The sequence below is a fragment of the Branchiostoma belcheri genome, unplaced genomic scaffold, assembly GCF_001625305.1.
Source record: "Branchiostoma belcheri isolate BF01 breed outbred unplaced genomic scaffold, Haploidv18h27 scaffold10, whole genome shotgun sequence".
In the NCBI taxonomy this organism is placed as follows: Eukaryota; Metazoa; Chordata; class Leptocardii; order Amphioxiformes; family Branchiostomatidae; genus Branchiostoma; species Branchiostoma belcheri.
The window spans coordinates 622,623-637,874 of NW_017802380.1; the positions used below are offsets into that span (position 1 = coordinate 622,623).

Below are 15,252 nucleotides of genomic sequence, written 5' to 3' on the forward strand. Positions count from 1 at the left end.
CGGAAACAACAGCTAGAACTCTGTGGTCTAAGTTTATAATGCCATATGGCTTCCCCCAGGAGACTACACTCTGAGTCAAGGTGCTAACTTTCTCTCCGCTACAATCCAGAGTTATGTAAACTGTATGGGGGGTTGAAGAGTCGTACGACACCCTACCACCCGGCCGGTAATGGCCAATGTGAACGTTTCAATAGGACACTTCTCAATATGCTGGGTACATTGACAAGGCAGCAGAAACGTCATTGGCCTGAATACCTACCTGAGTTGGTCCACTCGTATAATAATACACAGCACGTAACCACTGGGTACTCCCCGTACTTCCTACTGTTTGGTAGACAAGCGAGACTACCACTAGATTTAACTCTGGGCATAGACTCTGCAGAGGAAAACACGGGTGATACAGTAAGTCCGGATGAGTGGGTAGAGAAACATCACCAACGGTATAAGTACGCTTATGACTTAGTTACTAAGAACTCTGAATCTGCAAAGGCAGGTCAGAAGAAGTTACATGACCGGACAGCTCGCACAGCTCCTTTGCTACCTGGAGAAAGAGTTTTAGTTAGAAACAAGAGGACTCGGGGTCCTTCTAAACTTAAAGATCAGTGGGAACAGATCCCACACGTGGTAGATAGACAACCCAACGTGGATATCCCGGTTTATGTTGTCACTCCGGAGAGGGGAGGTGGTCCCAGTAGAACCCTACACAGGGATATGTTAACTCCCTGTATGTTCGCGCCTCGCCCCTGCAACACAAGACGGCCACGTGCCGAACAAAAGGACGGGCGCGCAGATAGGCGTGAGCCAGAAGACAGTGCCACAACTGATAGTGAAAGTGATAATGAGGGTCGTGAGGAGGATGGGGACCTGCCCATTGTTGTTGTACAAATGCCTGTAGCGCCTCCAGTGGGCGATGGCGGTCCGGAAGACCCTAGATATCCGGTTAGGGAGAACAGAGGAGTACCTCCTATCCGTTACCCAGAAGTTTTCAGACAATGAATAAGGTGTTTTCGGCTAATGAAATGTGCAGCCATCTTGGGGTTTGTAGTTAGTGGGGGGAATCAAGTGTTATGCTTTCCTTGGAAACCCAGACATCGGGGGTTGGGCCTCGGCCCTTCGGGAATTCATACCACTTTTAGCTAGATAAGGTGGTTGCACTTTCCCAAATTGATTCTGATCATCTATATATAATATCTAAGCTCTAGAGTAATTATTTACTAGTAACGGTGTTTTTGTGCTGAACGAGTCTACTTTGTTCTGGTTGTAGAGTTCGTGATTCCCAGGGTGGGTAGGATTTACTTCACTAGACACTACAATTAATATTAACTTGGGTTTGAGTCCGAGTGGGAGTATGTTCTCCCATACTTTGAGGTCAAAAATTATTTGTAGATTATGGCGGTCAGGCTTGGTGTGTGTGTGTTTGTGTGTTCTCTTCCCCATCCTGCACAGGTCCACGTGGGACATCGAAGCTTGGTGATGGAGAGGGCAATTCCCGCCGCGCCATCCGATCCCGGAAGAGCGACCCGTCCGAGTCATCACCCTAACGGGGACCCATGAAGCGACGCCATCTTCGCCGGACGACCCTTCGACTAAGGACCGGTGAGGGCTACCGCAACTGAGGGGCGACTGCGGCCGGGCGTTCGTGCTCCTTGCAACACGGAGGAGGGGAGGAACACAGCGGGGAACCACTAACCAGTAAGCGGTCCTGACGCGTGTTGACACGAGTGCTGAGAAACGAGCGCCGAGAGACGAGTCTGAGAGACGCGAAAACTCCGACAGCTAACTGACGCCGAAGGACGTCGACGCGACGCGACGTTTTCACCAATCTGAACGTGAACACTGCAAACTCTACTTAAACTCTGAAATAGAAACCCGGTAGTAGTTCCCGATACCGTAAATGTATGGTTTCTACAGATGCCTAGCAGTAAAGGCACATGTACATTTCTCTCGTTTTATAGTAGTTAGACAAGAAAACGTTTTTTTTTAAAACCTGACATTTTGTAGTGATCGTTCGCCGAGGACGGCGAAAAATTACTAGGGGGAAAAGTGTAGGGAATGACACTTTATAGTGATCGTTCGCCGAGGACGGTGAAAAATTACTAGGGGGGAAAGTGTAGGGAATGACATAAGGTGTTTAGATGTTGCATTAGGTAAGCCGTTTCGGACGTTCGAACGGCGACGTTAGCGTCCGTTCGACGTCCGAACGGCTACGTTAGGATCCGTACGTATACGTTAAGATCGACGACGTTCGATCACGTTCTTAGAATAAACGAGAGGTTTTTGAGTTGAAGTCTTTGTGTACGGACGTTTTTTTTGTGTGCTCTGTGTCCTCTTCTTTTCTTGTCTCCTGCTTTACTCTACACCGTGTACTCGGAGGCGGAAATCCCACGACGATCAACAACGAACCCCTTACATTTAGTGTAGGGAATGACACTTTATAGTGATCGTTCGCCGAGGACGGTGAAAAATTACTAGGGGGGAAAGTGTAGGGAATGACATAAGGTGTTTAGATGTTGCATTAGGTAAGCCGTTTCGGACGTTCGAACGGCAGGCTTTTAGCTAGGGGGTGTCCAGGGTGTCTTTTGGACGCCCTGTACTGAAAATACTAAGAAATTGGACGCCCTACTTTTTGGTAGGACACCCTAAAGACGCCCTGTTTTTTCCCACTCCCAACCCCTGCCATGCACATATGCCTCTCTTCAGCCTTACTATAAATACAAAAATGATGGTTTACTGAAGGACAAAAACTCGAATTCCTCAAAATTTGTAACTCAAAATGCAAAAAGTAGTGTTTGAGAGCATTTTGACTTTCAAAAAAGGCCCCCTAAAAAGCTTGTGCACCGTGCATCTTTGCTGAGCATAGCATACAATGCAAAAAATGGACGCCCAACAAAAAAATCCTAGCTAAAAGCCTGTCGAACGGCGACGTTAGCGTCCGTTCGACGTCCGAACGGCTACGTTAGGATCCGTACGTATACGTTAAGATCGACGACGTTCGATCACGTTCTTAGAATAAACGAGAGGTTTTGGAGTTGAAGTCTTTGTGTACGGACGTCTTTTTTGTGTGCTCTGTGTCCTCTTCTTGTCTTGTCTCCTGCTTTACTCTACACCGTGTACTCGGAGGCGGAAATCCCACGACGATCAACAACGAACCCCTTACACACGCATTGACTGACATGTAAATTTTATTATATGCTCTTTGATGCTCATATTTATCCTAGTATTATATGCTCTTTAATAATTTGTCATATGGGAGTAGCCTGGCATAACCATAAAAATTATGATATGAAAGATATTACGTCTTACTATATGAAATGAAAAGTTCTGAATATATTTCACAATATCAGCACGTCATATATCATTTCTTACATGTTGATTGCAGAAAATTATATTTGTCATGTAGATGTCATATAAGGGAATAGCCTGGCATAACCATTAAAAATTATGAAATATAAAAGATACCAAGACAGTTTACATGACATAAAACGTGATAAATATATTTCACAATATCAGCCCGTATTTCATTTCTTACACATTGACTGGACGTGGTTGCAACAGAAAAATGTCTTTTACAAGTACCGACCCTGACGTCATATGTACTCAGGTCACCAACCATCGCGACTTCCAGGCCGGTTTTACTCAACAACCACGCCATCTGATGACCTGACCTTCCTTCCATTTTATCCCTGTCACCTTCGTTACTTTTCCTTGGCAAGATGTTTTCGAAACATCGTTTTTAACAGTAGAAAACAGGGAAAATGTAACTGGAACTCACCATGGCTCACGTGCATATTCCTCCATCTTGGTGACCTTACGCAATTCCCTGCATGCATTGCGACAAGTCTCGCGGCGACCGAAATCTCGCGAGACTTGAGCCACGAGAGTTCAAAAATTTGAGCTGAGATCTCGCGCCAAATTTTGCAGGCGCTGAACTACTAGTATACGACGTTGTCTGGGGCGGTTTAGTTTGATCCCAAGATTGTTCCGTGTGCTCACAGGTCATCATGTCATCGTTGTACAGTTCGGGAGAGTGGCCGGAGAACTTCAAGCAGCTAAAGGTTGGTTTCCGACAATATTTGATGCTTATTTTTGTCGTGTAAACTTCGATCGATCGTGGACAAGCCAAGACAGGCCAAAGAGGCCAGCCAGAGAGGGGAGGGGGGCGGTCGTCCTAATACGTAAAGATGAATCTTTGATATGATGTGCATCTCTTTCTTCCATGGTCATAGCCATGGTTGCGTGTGTACGAGAAATTTTGAACTGAAACTTATCCTTAGTAATCATATTGAATGCCATGGAATGAATGAAATTATGAATGAATGAATGAAAGCTATGAAATGAATGAAGTTGGTTAGTTGTTATAAACAGCATCACTGTAGATGATGATGATGAAGATGATGATGGACGAATAAGAACTAGAAGAAATGAGGAAAAAAGTTGACCAGGCAGTCGTCATAGCCAAATGATTCATGTTACATAATTTATTGTCTCAAAATCTGCAATATCATATGAATATGAGATTATGACTCATGTCTTTTATTATCAGTTCAGTTCAGTTCAGGTCGTCCTCATTAGAGTAAATAATGTTACATATCATTAGATGGTCATCAGTAGATTAATCGCTGTCTAATGCAAACATCCACACACTCACTCACTCACTATCCGTTTATGTTATTAATACAGACCATCGATGACCTGCTGCGCTGTCCCATCTGTTACGAGTACTTTGACATCACGATGATCATTCCTCAGTGTTCACATAACTGTAAGTATGGCAAGCAAAGCAAGCAATGTTCATGACATATTTGTACATTTTGTACTAGTATTTACATATTTATTGGCAATGAATGTATGTCATTACATGGTAAACTGTTGTTTAATGGTTTATTGTTTATTTCAGGCTGTTGTACATTGTATAATCCTTGTTTTGAATTTTAGGCACTGACATGCACTGTTTGGTGTATTGTTGTAATTCTGTGATTTTCTTCTATCTTCCCTCTAGATTGCTCCCTGTGTATCAGAAGGTATTTGAATTACAAGACTCAATGTCCAACATGTGGAGTGGTAAGTATAATAGAAGTACTGAACTAAAATAAAAATCAGACCTGTAGCATTTTTTAGTTAAAGTAATTATCATCTGCCATAATTTGAAATGTTGAAGATAGTTAAGTTATAGCATACATATCTCGGTCACAACTGCACATATGTGTATATTATCAAGCTACTCCTACTAAGTTACACACTACGTACCTTGTAGCAATATTTGCAATTAACTCCAATCGTCATCTGCACAATAGCGCCATGTTATGCTGATAGTGGATACCCTTTATGTATCCACAGTCTGTCAGTGAACCAGAGCTGAGGAACAACAGAAGTCTAGACGACCTTGTCAGACAGTTCCTTGATGTCAGGTGGGATATTTTTAATGAGATTTAAACATTTAATCCTTATTGATCTAACATAAGTTTGTGGTTTCCCAGAATTTAAAATGGCTGTCAAGTGTCTTAAGTAATGACAGGAACTTTCTATTTGAAGACTAGTCAACTGCTGCCCACCTCTATGTCAGGGACCCCTGTAGAAGTACAGTATAATTAAAGACTGAATACTACTATTACTACAAATGTACCACTAAACTACGGCTGATACTGATGCAGTGATATACTACATGTAATACTTCAAGTAATAATATAGTAGTAGTAATTAACTTCAATCCTGTTTTTACAGACCAAGTTTACTCCAGTGTGTGAAGTCAGGAGTCAACAGCCACACAGCAGACAGAGGGTCCACATCAGGTCCAGCTGGTTCAAAGCCTGACACATCTATGCCTACTCTCAAGAAAGTCACTTCATCAAAGGCAGGAAAGGTTTGTAACACATAGACTCCCAAATACAACAATTTATGTTGTAGTTATCACTGCATAGTTTACAGTACAATACTGTGTAAGAGTTATTTGCAAAAGGCTGTCATTTGAATCTTCATTGCTGTTTTGTTGTCCTTACTCACTGCCAATAATCTGCAAAGGTAACATCTTTATCTTAAGTCCAAATTTTATGCAGCTATCCCTGTCTGACAAGAAAATCCACTGTATCTACTATAATTCTGTTATTCCAGAGTTCTGATGCTGCTACAACTGGTGTAAAGAAAAGTCCTCCCACCAACACCCTAGACCGGTTCTGCTCTGCTGTCAGTACCAGAACAGCCCCCGCAGAAGACGATGATCAATGCGATGACTTCCGTGATGACGTCAAACGTCACAGAAGCAAAAGGATTTCATACAAGGAGTCCAGCAGTGATGACGATGTGGAGATTGTTGGGACGGTGGTCACCCCTCCACCGGTCAAACCTGCCAAGGTGCCAAGTCCAAAGGCATCCACTTCACAAGAGTCCACTCCAGCAGGCGAGAGAAACAACTCACAAGTTGCAATGGGTAGGGTCTTTGGGGCAACTGTCATATCATCATGTGTTTGCTTTCTTTCTTTCTGTTCTAATATAAACTGAACAAAGTTATTGGAACAAAGCACATTTCACGGTCACTGTGTCTTCAGTTCATATTTACTTTTGGGGTTAATTTCTCTCAAGTCAATGCAAGACAGTTATAGCCTGGTTACCAAACCTACCGGTATTATAGCTCCCGAGTCCTACATCCTCTATTTGCTGAGAGGATTTAGGACTCGGGAGCTATAATAGGTTTGGTAACCAGGCTAAGACAGTTATATACCTGATGAAGTTGTCAGTGTTGTGTGGTACTTTCTCTGCAGCAGACTGTCCTGTATGTGGAGTGAGTATTCCAGAGAGACATATCAACAACCACCTGGACGTGTGCTTAACTCGGGAGGAGAAGAAAGAGTCTTTGAGAAGGTGACATAAAACGTTATGAACATTCATTTGGTTCAATGCAACTGTGGTGTGTGTATACATGTACTTTCCTAGTGCAAAGTGCTGTGTATGTACTTGCCTAGGTTAATTTATTGTGCTATCAAAGTGGTAGCCTTTTCCTTTTTGTTTTAATGTAAATGCTTATTATACACCATATTTCACCAGTTCCGCCCCCAAGAGGAAGCCGATGGCCAAGCTGGTGTATAACCTGATGTCTGACAAGGACCTGAGGAAGAGACTGAAGGAGAAGGGGCTGTCTACACAGGGGGACAGACAGGTGTGTGTGAGTGTGTGACTGTCTGTGTGTGTGTGTGTGTGTGTGCGTGAGTGTGCGTGCATGTGTGTGTGTGTGAGTGTGTGTGTGTGGGTATGTGTGTGCGCGTCTGTGAGTATGTATGTCTGTGTATGTGCGTGCGTGTCTGTGTGTGTGTGTGCGTGAGTGTGTGTGTGTGAGTGTGTGTGTTGGTGTGAGTGTGCATGCATGTGGTGTTTTGATAAACCCTATGCCTGATGGTATTTCTGTTGCAGACTCTGATTGCCAGACACCATGAGTTTGTGTTGAGGTACAACTCACAATGTGACTCGGCAGAACCCAAATCAGGTACCTCATTGGTTGTACAATGTACCTATTGCTTGCATTTTATGTTCTACTATATCTTTTAAATTATAATGTGTGGAGCATAACATCAGCTAAATCTGCTACCATGCATACGTTTCAGTTGCCCAGATTGTGAAAGAAGTGGAGAAACATGAGAGAGTGTTGAGCAAGACAACTGTGACAAAGCCCGTGAGTATGATATTTGACGTTTTTCAACTTCACTTGTCCAATTTTTTAACAAATGTCCAACATTATCATTGTTCCTTTGTAGTTTATAGGCATGATGTAGACTGGAAGGCTGTTGATGATTGCCTCATTTCTTTTTTTTTCAGACATTCACTCTCAACAAGACTTCAAATGAACAAGAGAGAGACAGGGTCAATACTAAATATGGTATGTGTTTGATGCTGTAATTTCTTACTTATTTGTTTGTTTGTTTCTTTATTACTGATGTAGGGTAGCCCAGCTCAGTGTCATTACACTCAATTACAGTGGGGCCCTCCGAAGCATACATTGCATACAAAATGTAACGTTATAACATCTGTGTCCATAATAATCACCAGAGTCCATAATATCGCCATTCGCCACCTTGAGAAACAGTGTGCATTAAGATATTTTTACTGCAACATACTTTTAATATGCACTCCTTCACACATCAAATGTACATACCTAGGGTATGTTGCAGTAAAAATATCTTTAAGCACACTATTTCTCAAGGTGGCGATATTATGGACCCTGGTGATATTATGGACACAGATGTTACATACATTATGTACATAAGCTATAATAACTATACACAAGTACATAATGACATTTGAAATTTCTCCACTTTGCAGCAACAGAACACAAGGCACAGTTCAACTCATTGATAGAAAATGCCAGGAAAAGGATGAAACAAAAGAGAAAAGCAAAGTTGGCAGAAGAAGGGTCAGAAAACACTGCAGAAGAAAAACTGCCATCTATGGAGGTAGACTTAAATATACCTACTGATGAAACAACCACAGACAAACCAACAGAAGTGTCAAATGAAATAGAGAAAACTGCTGAAGACGGTCTGACAGTACAGATAGGAGAGCAAGCATCAACAGAGGAGGATCAAGAAGCTGGTACAGTGGGAAAAGATCTAGAGGACATGAAAGAGCAAACAGAAGGTGAGAAAAGAAGTGAGATACTGATGTTAAGAAGGCTAGAAAGTTTCTTATCAGTGTTGTGTCCTACATTTAGATAGAAATATACAGTAGACTTGTCAATATAAGGATTGATTACACAGTGTTCTCATCACAGACTAGAGCAAAACGTACTAGATGCACATGTACAAAAGTAATGATTTTTGATATGTACATATGTATGCAAATCTGAGGGCAGGGATATTGAGATAGTCATACATATGTCCTACAAAATTCAGCAACCAAGTTTAGAGTAAGCTAAGATTTTTGTTGGTGATTGGTTCTCCCACATACTACGACATCAAAATCATACAATGCTCCAGGGCAAATGTTACCGCACTGTTAGTCTACATGCACTGCCTTGACAGTTAGGCAAAGTACAGCCCTTTTATCCATCAATTCAATAATTTCTTTATTGACATACCAAACATAACAGACAAACATAGCATACAAATTTTACAATGTTGCCTGAATGGCATTGATATTGTATACAAAATGTCAAAATATCTTATACATGTGTATTTACAAAAACTATAAAAGCAGTACAGTAACTGTACAACCCAGATATTTACAAGGTCCATTATCTTGTGCCAGACTCTATCTGTGTAGTCAATTTATTTCCTCATTTCAAGCAGACCCAGTTGAGAAGCAGATCCACCCAGTACAGACACCAGACGCCCCACAGTTTAACCTCCTGGCAGAGTTTGATGACATAGATGAGGATAACACTCTGTGTACAGATGACACCAGGGAGGACCCAGCAGATGACTGTAACAGTGAGAAGAGTGTCAGTCTTTTTGACAACATTCAACAAGGTACATCTTAATCATTGTATATGCTGAATAAAATATTCTTGTATCAACTTCAGAGAGGCTGAAAATGCAACTGATATACTTAAGTTTCTGTTTAAGTTCTTTTTAAGTTTACATTCTTAAAGATTTTGTAAAAATGTAATGTAAAACATACCATCATAGTTTATCATACATTCATAGATTCTTTTTGGTTGGAGGAAGAATTATATGGATGAAGAACTGATTTCTTTACTTTCATTACTTGTACATTTGTTTTTTTTTCTAAATCCCACGCTCATGTTGCATATGTGTAGATACTCATACAGGTGAGCTACAAGAAGACCAACTGACTGGACAGAAGTCTGAGACAGAGCCAGTCCGAGACGCAGAATCAGAAGATGATGAAGAGGATACCCTAACACCCTCTCTGGAGTTTGGGGCATCTGAGGTCAGCAGATTGTGTTTTCCACATTATTATGTCAATGCATTCTGAGAATTTTATGAGAAATGTAGCTGCTTTTTCATGAGAAATTTAGCATTTTTCTGAAATCTTATAATGGATCACAATTTCCATCACAAATGGCTGTAATACTCAATGTTGTCTGTCACATGCATGTAAATCCGTTGATACATTTTATAGCTTGTCTGTTGTCTGAATGTCCACTTGATGTACTTGCTTATCCATTTCCATGTGATAGATAGTAATGTTTTGCTGTATTTCCAGGGTTCAGTTGATATTTTGGCCATGAAACCATACCAGCTACAGGATCCAACATATGCTCAGTCTAGCAGCTCAGGACCAAGGTAAAGTCAAAACAAAATGCAGAATTCCAACTGTTTCATTTTATTAAGAACAGAATAGATACATGTATTACTGTTTGTCAATTCTGTTGATGACAGTCCACTTTCTTTGTTTCAGTTCCATTGCTGACTTTGACTTCCTTGGTGATGATCCAGAGATCAAATGTGTACCAGAAAGGCAAGTCATCTTCTTCAGATGTTAGGATGATGTGGGCAAGATGTTATGGGCAATGCAGCTTTTACCAAAGAAAGCTTAAACTAATGGATAGTGTCAGATCTTGTCCAGGTTACCAGTCATTTCAGGGTATTTCATTCTTGTAACACAAAATCATGTAAGACCTTAGTAGGTATTTCATGATTGTGAGTTTATTACATGTATAAGCAAGGACATCATATAGAGATAATGTCCTTGTTATAAGGATGAAGTCTTCAGAATAATGTACTGTGTTGTGTGGAGTTATCTACATGTAGTGCTAATCTCTCCTTACATGACAGGTTTTGTTTCTTTGTTTGTTTGTTTCTTCATTTATTGTTTTGTTGTTGTTCCCATCCAGCCCCCCTGCCAGGCAGCTGAGAAGGGGTAAGAGGAAAGTTGCGGAATTACAGAGTGACAGTGACGGGTCGTTCGGGAGTGAACAAGACGTACGCAGGAGCAAACGTCGCACAACCAACAGGAACAAAAATCAGTGACTCTGCAAGAGAACACCTACCTTTGGAGAAGGCAACACACTCCCATCTTTGTGTATTTTTCTCCAAGGCAGTTAGGATTGTGACAGTCTTCTGATAGTCTCTCCTCTGTCACAGTGTCAAGACTTCAAGTAAATGTTGTTGTTGTCAAAGGCCATATCACTGTGTGTTTAACACCAGGATCAGGGTTTCTGACTGTGTTAATCCTGTAGGCAACTGTCTTCCAAAAATGTTTTAAAGACATTGATGTTATGATCTAACTGAGGATTGCCATAGATAAGTTCTACTGCACCAAGGTCCCAAAAAAGCAAAATTAGAGATATCATCTATTCAAGCTGATAAATTTCTAATACGGTACTTGCACAGCTATGAATTAACGACATTTATATGAAGTGAAGCTCTGTAACATTTTGATTTTATCCTTACATCCATACTTCCTATTGATCTGTTGAACAGTCTTGTCAATACACTGTATACTGAAACATGCTTTAGAGTGGAATGTATAAAGGGTACCGGTATTATAAAGGGTCTTGAAGGTTCATAGCTTTTGTAATGATTACTTTGGAAGAAGGTAATATTATAATGCATGGTGTCTTCCATACTGAAAAGGCCATCTATATGTAAAAAAAAAGATATATGTATACAGCGGCATGTCCAATTGATGATTGGATTAATAAATAAGTTTTAAAACAAAAGTCGTGTTGTGGTCCCATTATTTTCAACTGTGTTGTATGGCTTCACTGAATGACATCTGGGAACTATACCTATGTCAATATATCATTATTATTGAAGATAAAGATAAATTATTGACAAACTAGCAACACAGTAAATTACAACTCTGAATACACAAATTAAAAGTGCTTTATTATGTGTCAATTACAATAATGTACCTGCTTTATATAGCTAAGAAATTAGGAATGCATTCTTATCTAATATACCTCATTAGACCAGGTGGTCTTGTGGTTGTTGACTCAGAAAGGCACTTAACACTGTGATTAATTAATAAAGGCACATTGTAGCCTAGCTATTCCACAGTGTTTTCAAACCCATTAGAACATCACACATTCCCTAAAACTTTGACAACAATCGCAACAATGTAGTATGGAATGCTGAACTTAATACAATATGCAACTGTGGACAATTACGTTAGAAATATGCTGGTGACAATAATGCTTCCAGAGCTTATACATATAATATGACTATTTTTGTAACCTTATACATTTGGTCTTACTGTCTATCAAGGCAGAGATTATAGCTTTCCAAGCTGGCCTAATAATGTTTACCTTCGCTTAATGAAAAAATATTGTTTTTGCTCTGTTTCTTCTTCTTTTCCAAACAAATTAGGTCAATGACCTAAACCAGACGTCTGTCACCATGGTAACTGGTGTTGGGTTACATCATGTTGCAATTTTATAGCAGGAGGGATTTAGACTCCTGTCACCATGTATATGAATGTTTGAGTAAGAATTATCAGAGCAGATCCATACGCGAAGTTAAACATGATGCATTTGCTTTGCAAATGTTGAATTTCTAGCTAAATGATAGCGTTTTTAATTATTTATCTAACTAGTATAGAAATGTATATGCTAAGTCATGCCGGTTTAGTAGCAGAGATCCGGCCTCCCCCCACACGGCCGCTAGTGAACAGCCTGACTATCGAGCTGTAGAAGCTATGCAGAGCCTGGTACGTGGGCCGGCCGTGCACGCGCACGTGACGATCCTCCGATGAGACGAAGGTCTTCAGACGGTCCTGGACGTAGTCTTTCCAGTCTGCTGTCAAGTCTTCTACCTGGGGGGTTTGAGATATGATGATGGGTAATACATTGCGACTTTGGGAAATTTCTGTGGAACAGCTTTTCGCTGTAACAGTTGTAGTTTTTCTTTTCTTATTTCTTTAACAACAGTTTTTCTTGACGTTTAATTTTTTATCGGTAGATCCTGCAGCTGGAGTCATCATTAATATAATTATGGATACGTTTTGTATCACCAGCGTTGGGAAGCTTCTGTAGATCAGCTATTCACTGTTACAGTTGTAATTTTTCTCAATAACAACTTTGTTAAATCTGAACAAACAGCGTGTACACAGACGTCATACCTGGACGTTGACAAAACCGGCATCTTCGATCTGTTGTTTGTAGTCTTGGAGATTAGCAAGATCGAAGTAGTTGACCCCGATGTCTTCCGATACCTCCGACAAGTCTCCCAGGGCAAAAAGATCTTCCACAAGCCTTAGAGCAAAAGAACAAACGTTACACATGGTAGAAATATATCCCAATACAAATGTATGTACTTTTGCCGAAATGCCCTTTGTCTCGCACGAGTCACTGAATCAACTGCAAACGCTATTTACACCAAATACCAAATTATGGGAAATACAGATATTCAATATCAAGCGAGTTTTCCATAGGTGGCGATTGCAACAGTGTCTGTGCATATATAAGTCGCCATCGATATCGCGTTCATCAACTTTTGAATCACTATAACACGATCGTAAGAAACTCACATATTTCCGCCCGGTTTGAGGTGCTGTAGACACCGCTCGCTGACCTTTTTCTTATCCGGTATGTGACAGAACACCAGCCAACTGGTCACCAAGTCATAGCTGCCGTGCCCTGTGTAATGTAATATCGTTGCTGCTACTCAAGAAGACATCACTGTTCAGATCACTTTTCCTAACCAGGCTATTTACTTGAACGAAAACTAGAAAAAAACGCATATCAAGAATATACACAATTTACGGTAATAACTTATAGTTCAAAAACTTTTTTTTCGTTTTGTTATCATACTTTTCGTTCCCACAAACTTTCGTTCCCCGGTGTGAACCCTAGCATTACCAATTTCAAGCAGAGGTTGTGGGGGAATGATCGTTAGCTTTTTATATTTGGCCGTTTTTTTTTTTTATCGCTACCCCCACCGCGACTTTTTCTGGCTAATGGATACTGTCTTTGGCACCGAAAGGGATCTGCTTGGAGATAAGCATTACCGAGGTCTATGTCCATGACGTCCCCACACACATGTTTGACCCTCTCGCCCAGGCCACATCTGGCAGTCAGGACCTCCCCTGTCTCATGATGGTCGCGCTGAAGCTCAAGAGCAGTCACGTGACATCCCGTCCTCCAGGCCAGGTATCGCGCCGGCCCGCCGATCCCCGACCCCACATCCAACACGCGGGTGTCTGCGCTGTTATTGTCAGCCCGATGAAAGGGAAATAACAATCTCAGTATCTAGCAAACAAGTTTTAGCCTGCGTCGGTGAAGGTTAGACATGCAGGTAATAAGATACGCCAAAAAGCAAAATCCTATCCTGTTGCTTGAGTAACTGCTTTTTGGCGTAAGTTTTAGCCTGGTGTCCAAACCTACTAAGTATGCTGCCGAGTCTCTTCCGTTCTCTCAGCAAGTTTCCTATTCAGATTTCTCCCTTACACACTTTCTTTTGATAAAATTTTATGATAGCCCGATCCAGATCGAACACATCGAACCCCCGACATGTTCTATTTCGGACACCTCCGAAGTAGAACATTGGTTCCACGCGTTCGAACGAACAGGATCGGTCTATTGTAGCAATTTTATAGCTTGTGATCACGTTGCACCAAACGTGCCCTTTGAACAACGGATGTGGGCAATGTGGTTTATTAATTAACAAGATTTTCTCATCTTTTCTGAGAACAAGACTGCCAGCATCATCACTCGGAAAGGGTAACAAGTTATATACTTTCTTGCTCCTTGCTACTGAAACGTTATAATACCTTGTACATTTTAGCAGAACTATACGTACCCTATGTTAAACCGTTGGATGGCCTTGTCCACCGCCTCCACGCCGTGGTAGTGAAGACTGTCGAACCTGCTGACGTCTTCAACCTTCAAGTCGTCGGTGTCTCCGTAACCCAACTAGCAAGGAAGGGCCACAATTACAGTTGTAATACATATGGTCATGTAGCTATAGGTCTAACGCGTTGCCGGGGACAATAGTTGAGTGATCACTCGATCTGCTTTTGATTAAACTGTATTATCATATAGCCGGGTGACGTTGACCAATCAGAAGGCTCCATTCCACATTCCTTATGTCGCCGTAATGTCACAAATAGAGTCAAAATCGGGTATTTATTCATCCCAATCCATACATTAAACAAACTGAATCATCACCCGCATATGACCTCAGGTGACCCAGTAGAACACGGCTCTACTTCTAAAAAAATCCAAAAATAACTTAAGTTGTATTCCAATGACCTCAGGTAACTTCCATAAGAACACCTGTTCCCTGCCTGTGACCCAGTTAGAACGTGAACCCTACCGTGTCCTCAGGTGACTCCAGATGGCACAATGTTCTATATTCTATT

General features: G+C 41.2%; 3 protein-coding genes across 3 annotated transcripts in view; 1 reads left to right on the plus strand and 2 right to left on the minus strand.

Annotated features, from left to right (window-relative positions):
- The window catches only part of LOC109472599 (mitochondrial import inner membrane translocase subunit Tim17-B-like), a 10,516-nt gene extending 6,623 nt beyond the window's left edge, over positions 1-3,893 (minus strand). Inside the window, exon 1 of the mRNA XM_019772398.1 lies at positions 3,773-3,893. Coding sequence (XP_019627957.1) covers positions 3,773-3,798 — 26 coding nt within the window. The 5' untranslated portion in view covers positions 3,799-3,893. The remainder of the gene's footprint in view (positions 1-3,772) is intronic.
- A 66-nt stretch (positions 3,894-3,959) lies between these two features.
- Positions 3,960-11,422, plus strand: LOC109468764 (E3 ubiquitin-protein ligase RAD18-like). The gene is made up of 17 exons (XM_019767091.1): positions 3,960-4,055; positions 4,681-4,762; positions 5,000-5,061; positions 5,338-5,408; positions 5,722-5,860; positions 6,109-6,424; positions 6,756-6,855; positions 7,039-7,150; positions 7,402-7,474; positions 7,593-7,660; positions 7,804-7,864; positions 8,308-8,622; positions 9,279-9,452; positions 9,743-9,876; positions 10,153-10,232; positions 10,348-10,407; positions 10,784-11,422. The coding sequence occupies exons 1-17, from the start codon at positions 4,002-4,004 to the stop codon at positions 10,917-10,919; spliced, it is 2,037 nt and encodes a 678-aa protein (XP_019622650.1). The 5' UTR covers positions 3,960-4,001; the 3' UTR covers positions 10,920-11,422.
- Positions 11,423-12,379: 957 nt separating this feature from the next.
- LOC109472594 (sarcosine/dimethylglycine N-methyltransferase-like) overlaps positions 12,380-15,252 on the minus strand; it is a 3,901-nt gene continuing 1,028 nt past the window's right edge. Inside the window, exons 3-7 of the mRNA XM_019772385.1 lie at positions 14,691-14,803; positions 13,900-14,096; positions 13,420-13,528; positions 13,012-13,144; positions 12,380-12,705 (exon numbers count right to left, since the gene is read on the minus strand). Coding sequence (XP_019627944.1) covers positions 12,508-12,705; positions 13,012-13,144; positions 13,420-13,528; positions 13,900-14,096; positions 14,691-14,803 — 750 coding nt within the window. The 3' untranslated portion in view covers positions 12,380-12,507. The remainder of the gene's footprint in view (positions 12,706-13,011; positions 13,145-13,419; positions 13,529-13,899; positions 14,097-14,690; positions 14,804-15,252) is intronic.